Source organism: Physeter macrocephalus, chromosome 19, assembly GCF_002837175.3.
Source record: "Physeter macrocephalus isolate SW-GA chromosome 19, ASM283717v5, whole genome shotgun sequence".
Lineage (NCBI taxonomy): Eukaryota > Metazoa > Chordata > Mammalia > Artiodactyla > Physeteridae > Physeter > Physeter macrocephalus.
In genome coordinates, this window is record NC_041232.1 from 20753761 (window position 1) to 20762964 (window position 9204).

General features: G+C 47.0%; 1 protein-coding gene across 1 annotated transcript in view; it reads left to right on the forward strand.

Moving 5' to 3' along the window:
* The window catches only part of LOC102980712 (transmembrane protein 132B), a 264321-nt gene that overhangs the window by 84579 nt on the left and 170538 nt on the right, over nucleotides 1-9204 (forward strand). The window contains exon 3 of the mRNA XM_024120951.2: nucleotides 3335-3481. Within this exon, the coding sequence (XP_023976719.1) occupies nucleotides 3335-3481 (147 nt within the window). The remainder of the gene's footprint in view (nucleotides 1-3334; nucleotides 3482-9204) is intronic.

Here is a 9204-nt window from a genome sequence, read left to right on the forward strand (position 1 = left end):
GAATCTGTAGATTGCTTTGGGTACTATAGTCATTTTCACAATGTTGATTTTTCCAATCCAAGAACATGATATATCTCTCCGTCTATTTGTATCATCTTTAATTTGTTTCATCAGTGTCTTATAATTTTCTGCATACAGGTCTTTTGTCTCCTTAGGTAGGTTTATTCCTAGATATTTTATTCTTTTAGTTGCAGTGGTAAATGGGAGTGTTTTCTTAATTTCACTTTCAGATTTTTCATCATTAGTGTATGGGAATGCAAGAGATTCCTGTGCATTAATTTTGTATCCTCTGCAGGAAATTCTCTGCATGGGGCAGAGTAGGAGGGAAGGGGAGCAGGTTTTGGAGTCAGAGGATCTGGTTTCTAATCCTGGCTCTGTCACTGTCTAGCTCTGTGACCTCCAGCTGGTCTCTCCCTCTGGGGTTGTGAGGGTCACAGTTTGATCATCAGGACATTGGGAACAATAGTAATCATCCTGACCATGGGACTGCTTGGTCAAATTGCTCTGTGATCCGTGTATGTGGAAGAATGTGATAAGCCATTAAAGTGGCAAGTACTGGTAGAAATGAGGAGGTGCTCTTGACAATGGGGGGACTCTGCTTATGGAGACATGCATTCTGGAACATTCTCTCCAGTTGCCCCTTTGGCAGCAAGATGGAATGGCTGGAAACAGGGACACAATGGGACGCCTCTATTCATGGCTTGCATAAATTAATTCCCGGAACTTTGTGATGGCAAGAAAGAAAGCTTTGAGGAGTTAGCATATGTAGTCACCAGAATTCAACAGGAAAAACCATCCAGCTGGGACAAAGAATGGCGCCTGAATCTCTGGAGGGGGTCAGGAACGCCAAATGCAAGAGCGAGCAGGTGTATGTCTTAGCATCTGTGTAAGGTCCTATAAGAAGGGAATACAGGAAGCAGAAACTTTAAAATATTTAATTAGATATGCAAGTATTTGAGTCCCCTGATTCCACCCCGGGGTTCCTTATGGTAGGCAGCAAAATCAGGGGCTTTAGGACAACCCTTGAGTCCAAAACATTCTCTCCTGCTGCTTGAAATTCTGCCTTTAGGGATTCCCTTCTTTGGGTCTTTTTTGGATTTTGATAAATCCTTTTTTAAAGTTTCAGTCGCTCCTGGGAGGGTCCATTCACCTGTTTTTTCTTCTTTTCTTTCTTTTTTAATTGAAGCAAATTTCACATAACATAAAATGTACCATTTCTAAGTGAATAATTCACTGGCGTTTAGTACACAGTGTTGTGCAGAGACCGCCTCTATCTAGTTCCAAGACATTTTTATGACCCCAAAAGGAGACCCCGTACCTGTTAGCTAAGCAGCTACTCCTTGTTCTGCCTCTCCCAGCCCCTGGAAACCACTCATCTGCTTTCTATCTCTGTGGATTTACCTATTCTGGATAGTTTATGTAAATGGAACCATACAGTACACGGCCTTTTGTGTCTGGCTTCTTTCACTTGGAATGATGTTTTTGAGGCTCATCCACGTTGTAACATGTATCAGCACTTCATTCCTTTTTGTGGCTGAAGAGTATTCCACGATACGTATCTATCACATTTTGTTTATCCTTTCATCACGTGGTGGGCATTTGGGTTGTTTCTGCCTTTTGGCTGTTGTGAACAGTGCTGCCGTGAGATGCATGTACAAGGGTTTGCCTGAGTGTCTGTTTTCAATTCGTTTGGGTCTATATGCAGAAGTAGAATTACTGAGTCATACAGTAATTCTATGTTTAACTTTCTGAGCATCTGCAAAGCTGTTTTCCGCAGTGGCTGCACCATTTTACATTCCTACCAGCAGTGTACAGGGGTTCCAGTTTCTCCACATCCTTGTCAGCATTTATTATTTTCCCTTTTTTGATGACAGCCGTCCTCGTGGGTGTGATGTGGTATCTCGTGGTTTTGATTTGCATTTCCCTGTTGACTAATGATGCTGAGCATCTTTTCATGTGCTCGTTGGCCACGTATATCTTCTTTGAAGAAACATCTACATTCAGATTGAGTTATTTGTCTTTTTTTGTTGTTGAGTTGCAAGAGCTCTTTACATATGCCGGATACTAGACCCTTATCAGAGATATGATTTGTGGATGTATCCTCCCATTTTATCCTTTCACCTTCATTCATATGTTTTTAATTGCATCTTAGACCCTGCTGTTATGTGTGGATTTGATTAATAAATCTCTCGGAGGGAATCTTTGCTTCGAAGTTCTTGGTGGCGGTGGAATGTCTGTCTTGATGGATCTGTCTTTGCTGATGCTCCTGTAACTCCTGCACACGTACCATTTTTTTTGCATCGTGGCATTCCTTTTGCCTTCTCTGTGGAAAAGGATGCCCAGAGCCTCACTGGGCATTTCTCGTTAGTCCACAGGCCTCTGGGAAGCAGAGGGGGTTCAGCCAAGCATGTGCTGACCCTCTGCAGCATTAGTTCATGCACCCGGAAGTCCAGTGACACCCTTTTGGTATTACTTACATTTCGTTAAGCACAGCAAGCAGCTTGGCTTTCCATGGCCCTGTCTTCCTCCTGATTGTTCTCCAGACAAGTGCACAGCATCTGGGCAAGTCCCAAGGCCGTTGTCAGAGAACCTGGACGCTGCCTTGCAATCCCCGTGGTTACAGAGGAGATGCATTCTGGTGTTAGTCGCAACGTGAAGATAGTTTTAGGAGCAGGGAAGAAACGGCAGACCGTCCAGGCTGGGAACTCTCTTTGGCCTTTGCTCAATGGCTGAAGCAGCTGGGGCCTTGGATTCTTCCTTGGGGGACTGAGTTCTGCAAACGTCGTACCAGGCAGCGCTTGGCCGCTTGAGCCTGCCTGAATGCTGTTTCTTTGGCTCCTCTGGGGACCGCGTGGCCCCACCGTTTCCTCTTCGCAGTGTGAGCAGTGCTGCCTGCCTCCCCCTTGGTGCCCTGGATGGTGCCATCCCCTGGGCTGGCATAGCCCCTGCGGCCTCTCAGACCCTCCCACCCCATGGGGGCCCTTGCCCATCCCCAGGGGAAGAACCGGGCCCCGGATTCCGTCCACGCCTGCCAGACACATCCGTCGCGTCTCCGTCCCACGGGACCCCTGAAACAGAAGGCGATCTGGTTCCCAGCACACTGATCAGACAGACAATTAACAGATGCGGCAAAACGCCGGGGCTCCTACTTTGGGGCGCTTGTAACAGTAACAGGACGCTTAGTTTTCAAAGGAAAGGCATTGTGGCCGCTCTTCCTACATGTCCCAGAGGAAAGGGGAGAGCTGTTCCAGCTCCCTGCTTTTGCTCCCTGTTTTGAACTAAAATGGTCATATATATATATATATATATTTTTTTTTTTTTTTCTACCCCACAGAATTAAGGCAGCAGCAGGTGTGAAAATAACCGCAGTGAGAGTGAGCAGTGAAGACCAGTGGGAAGTCCAGGAAGAAATTGACAGTGACGGTGTTCAGACGGCAGCCGCCCTCACCTGCGCGGGTCATCGCCCGGACACACAGAGCAGGTAAGCGCTGAGGTGCTCAGGGCACCTCGGCAGTGGTGGGCTGGGGATGGTTGCAGACGCTGATAGGAAAATTATGAGTGTATAAATAAAGTGGTGCCTCTGCATTTTTATTTATTTTTTTAAAATTTATTTTATTTTTTTATACAGCAGGTTCTTATTAGTTATCCACTGTATACATATTCGTGTCTACATGTCAGTCCCAATCTCCCAGTTCATCCCCCCTCCACCACCCCCCTCCACTTTCCCCCCTTGGTGTCCATACGTTTGTCCTCTGCCTCTGAGTCTCGGTTTCTGCCCTGCAGACCGGTTCATCTGTACCATTTTTCTAGGCGCCTCTGCATTTAATGGGAGATGTGTTCCTTTGAATTCACCCGCTCAGCTCCGTCCTACAGCTTCTGAATGTATTATCGCATGGGCTGCAGGATGAGGGCTTTATCCTTTATGCTCTTTATACATCAATGACCTAATTAGGTTGGCAATCTCAAAAAGTACCTGAACTCCTATCTGACAACCCTTATTTAAAAATTTTATTATAGTTACTGTTATTGTTGGCAGCGAAGAGCTGAAGAATGAAATGGGGAAGATAGAAATGATTTAAGAGGCAAGGGGGAAATGTACATTTTTATGAGTGAACTGAGGGTGCCTCTAGCCGTCAGGTAATTGTCTCTCAGTGCTTAAAGGTAGTCGTTTTGCAGCTGTCACACCTGGGTATTGGCATATGGGCTCGGGATGTGAAGTTGGGGCACTTGGCACTGCTGGCAGGTCTTCTCCAGCTCCAATAGCAGCCTTGGGTTTTACGGGGCTGAGCTTGCCTGGGAAGCAAAAGGAGGTTGTTGCTAATAATCTTGCATCTGGGCTCCCAACAGGCAGAACGAGCTCTCACCCCTGTTGCCACAGTCTTTTCTACAGTCTCCAGGCCTCGCTTCTCTTCCCTTTGGGCTGAGCAACGCTGGCCATGCGGTTCCCCCGGCTTTAAAACCACCAATGGCTCCCACTTCGGCCAGGATGAGACCCCTACTCCTCAGGCTGGCATAGAGCCCTGTTTAGATCTTTCACTTATCATCTTCTAGTGTCATAACCTGCTCTCTTTTCTTTCGTTTCTTGTTTTCTTTCTTTTTTTGCCACACCGCGCGGCATGCGGGATCTTAGTTCCCCGACCAGGGATCAAACCTGCGCCCCCTGCAGTGGAAGCGCGGAGTCTTAACCACTGGACCGCCAGGGAAGCCCCTCTTTTCTTGTTTTTAAACCCTTGGAGGTCCACGATGTTGGGCACCAAAGGGGCACTGGGGGAGTGAATGAGGGAGCCGGTGGGTGGGTGGGAGCGTGAAAAATGGAGCGGTTGTGTGGCGCTTGCCTTTTCTAATGGATTTCTAGGCTGAGGGCTGTCTCTGCTTGGGCGACCTCAGCCAACCTCAGCGAGAACTCTGTTCTGCCTGATTTTGAAGAGCTCTTTCAAAGGGAAAGAGTGACTCAGGTTGAGTGATCAGAAGCCTCTGATTAGGAATATTGATCAGGTGATCTGGGTTCCTCTCACTCCCAACTCAACGTTCCGGTCATCGTCCTTTACATCCCTTGACAGAGCTTTTAGTCTGCAGCCGCATGTGACCCATGGTTTCCCTGGAAATCTGAGTCTGCTGTCTGAACACTCCCCTATCCTGAGCTGTCGATACCTGGAAAAGAGTCTAGGATTTTTATATTTGCTCAGTTGCAGGTACTAGAATTCTCACCTAAAAGTGGCTGCAACAATAGGATTTTGTCATCTCATGGGACAAGAAGCTTGGAGGTGGGTGGTTCTATGGTTGGTTAATCCAGCAGCACAATTGTGTCACCCAGGTGCATTCCGTCTTCCTTCTCTATCACGCCCAATTCACTGGCTGTCATCCTCCCGCTTGTTTCCTCACGGCTGCAAGATGGCTGCAGCAGTTCCAGGCATCACAAACTTATCTAGTTGTATACAAAGACTGGAAGGGAGGGGGGCTTCTCTTTTGGCCAGGAAAGAAGACCTTTCCAGCTGGAAAGAAGACTTACCCTGGAAGTCTAAGATCTCATCAGTAGTTCCATGCCTTTGCTCAAGAAGCAGGGTAGTCTGGAAAGTTGAATATCTGGTATTATTTTCAGGCTTTGTACTGAGAGATAGTCTTTGACGTCAGGGAGAAGGGTGGTCAGCTAGCAGTATTTGCCACGCTTCTTAAAGGTGGGATGTGTCCAGGGCTGTGCCTTGATCTATGTTTTGACTCCACTGGAAGACTTCCTCTTGGTTGCGGGGGTGTTTATCCGGTGGACTTTGTCTGACTGATGCCCTTAGATACCACACGATTGCAGCCCAAGCAGAAAGGGCTCCTCGACTCCTTGTGCACGTGAAGAAATTCAGGGGGGACGGGTACCAGCAGTGTCTGGATGCAGCATTCTCAGCAACCTGTCTCTTTGTCTTTCCTCTGGGCTGGCATCCTCTCCAGCGGGTCTTCCAGCATCAGTCCTACTGGCTTGGTCACTTCAGGGAGAACACTGTTCTGCTTCATCACATCCAGCGCAAGTCTTGGGGCTGCTCATCACTGGATCTGCCTGGAGTAACATGGCTCTTGTACTCACTCTGAACCAATCTCCGTAGCCAGCTGTAAAAGCGGGGGATGGGTGGACCCACCTGAATGACTTGGGCTTAGAGTACGGGAGAGGGATCTTGGGGGAAAACGGGAGGGCAGAAACAAGAGGTGGCCAGGAAGTTACGACAGTGCCGCTGACCCTCTTGTTGGGCTGGAGGAGCCCCAGTGGGATGCCCGGACTTACACCCTCAGAAATCACTGTGTGGCTCTCTAACGGCCGTCTCTGTGGTCTGCACGTGGGAAATTGACTTGGTTGAAATACTGGCTGATGGAGTGGTGATGTTTTAAACTGAAGGGAAAACACAGGCTGTGGTTATCACTTTCGGTTCTGAATCAATTTTGCATTCTCTTTAAAAGAGATTTAAAAAGTTACAAGAGAAAAAAAGTAGTTACATAACCAGAGTTACATAAGTATCAGACATTGCAGCATCCTCTTCTTCTCTTGCTTCACTTTCCATTTTTGCCCTTCCCTGGGCTGTTAGAAGGGCAGGGATTGTTGCTGGCATGACAATTTATGCTTATCTAATATCCCTCTAAAATCGCTTCCATAATCTAAATAAATAATTGCTTCTTTTTATACTTTTTTGTTGTTGTTGAATTGTGAGATCAAATGAGGTGTGAAATACCAGCTCATGGACTGTGTCTGTCAGGCTAACAAAGTGAATCTATGAATATATCCCTCACAAAACATCCCGCCGAAAGCTGTAATCTCTGAATTGTGACAACCTTGGGCGGAATAGGGTTTTTAATAGAATATAATGTACCAACTGCCTGAAATTCTGTGATAAGAATTAAAAATGTGTCAGTATGGGAAGACTCAATGGGCTCGGTTAGGGAGGCAGAAAGGTCTTAATTCAAAATATTTTAATGAACACTCATTGTGAGGAAATGTGAGTAATAAAGATGGAAACCACAAGGGGCTTCCCTGGTGGCGCAGTGGTTAAGAATCCCCCTGCCAATGCAGGGGACACCGGTTCGAGCCCTGGTCCGGGAAGATCCCACATGCCGCGGAGCAACTGAGCCCGTGCGCCGCAACTACTGAGCCTGCGCTCTAGAGCCCGTGCTCCACAACAAGAGAAGCCACTGCAATGAGAAGCCCACGCACCGCAAAGAAGAGCAGCCCCCGCTCGCTGCAACTAGAGAAAAGCCCGCGCAGCAACGAAGACCCAGCGCAGCCAAAAATAAATAAAATTAAATCTTAAAAAAATAGATGGAAACCACAAGATAACGAGCCACATTGCCCAATGAAGCGAGAAGGGATTAGAAAAATAAGCAAATTTGAAAGTGTTCAGAACAGATAAAACAAAACCAAGAGAAATGAAAGCGGGATGATGGACTCTTGGTGTGGGGAAACCACGTGCAACCAGCTAGGTTGAGATGAGGTTGTTTCTTCAGTGATTTCTGTCTGGCCGTTGGGACCCAAACCTCAGAGAAAATAAGGTGCCACTCTGTGTGGTCAGAAACCACAATGCAGAGCTCATTCTCATCTGAAAGTTGGTACAGAGGCAGAGAGAAGCTCCGGGGTACACCATAGAAATGGGAGTCTGGGGGCTTCCCTGGTGGCGCAGTGGTTGCGCGTCCGCCTGCCGATGCAGGGGACACGGGTTCGCGCCCCGGTCCGGGAGGATCCCACGTGCCGCGGAGCGGCTGGGCCCGTGAGCCGTGGCCGCTGAGCCTGCGCGCCCGGAGCCTGTGCTCCGCGACGGGAGAGGCCACAACAGTGAGAGGCCCGCGTACCCCAAAAAAAAAAAAAAAAAAAAAAAGAAATGGGAGTCTGTGCTTCTCCATAGGATAGAAAAGCCAAACCCTAAATTTACGTTTGTTGTATATAATGAAAAGCATGGCAAAAACAAACTTTTGTTAATCGATTTTCGAGATTTTTCTGTGAAAAGTTCTTGAAAGAAATAGACACACCCCACATGACTGTAGCCCAGTTGAAGGTGAAATCGACATCAAAGTTAAATGTTACCATGTTTGAACATCTGGATTCAATGTCTCAGGAGTTTTTCTCAGCCTGCTCTAATCCAGAAGTGATTATAACGGGTTGAGCAGAAGAGGTCACCCTTTCAACTAACTTGACTAACTCATTGCTTTTTGTGAAATTTAGCGTTGAACCTTAAGGAACAAACAATGGTAATAGAGGAAAAGTCACCATGTCGTGTGTCATTTTATGGATCTGTGAAACACGAACCAGGCTAAATCTTTTATTGTGCTTAAGGCGTCTTATTCAAGTTAGAGAAGAAGGAGGAGGAGGAGGAGGAGGGGGAGACTGTTTCTAAGAAGTATAAGTAGATTTTTCCCACCTGACTCAGTTCAGGGTGGTTACTGTCCTTCTGTAAAATGTTCTATTGAGACGTAAAAGATAGGACACGTGGAACGTTATAGTATGTCTCTGAGGGCAGTTTTGTGTGATTGTGTTCCTTATTTATTTGAAAAACGTCTTGAAAAACCATATCATTCGGTGCCTGACACCATTGTAAGTCTTTGCGGGAAAACACGCTTTTAAAAGTCAGAAATCTTAGAGCCCAGGGAGGCAGGTAACTATTATCATTCCCATTCAACAGATGTGTAAATTGAGGCACAGTTTCAGTGATTTCCCCCAGATCTCAGAGCCAGTAAGTAGCCAAAGCACTCTGCCTTTCGGGTCCACGCTCTTGTCCACGACACTGGGCTCTTCACGAGGCACGAGGAGCTGCCCCTGCTGTGCACTGTCCTCCCCCCACACCCCGTCGTTCAGCTCTCTTGCCTTAAGTGGACTGAACACTCAGTAAAAAGCAGCGTCCACAGCACTAGCAGACCATCTAGCATGTGGAAATAGGCGCTGTAGTGCGTTGAAGGGTGGCCCCTCAAAGGGTGTGTCCACATCCGAATCCCTGGAACTTGTGAATGTGACCCTATTTGGAAAAAGGGTCTTTACAGAGGTAACTCAGAATCTTGAGAAGAGGTGATCATTCTGGATTATCTGGGCAGGCCCTCAATCCAATGATGTGTCCGTATAAGATATGTTCATCGCAGCTCTATTTACAATAGCCAGGACATGGAAGCAACCTAAGTGTCCATCAACAGATGAATGGATAAAGAAGATGTGGCACATATATACAATGGAATATTACTCAGCCATAA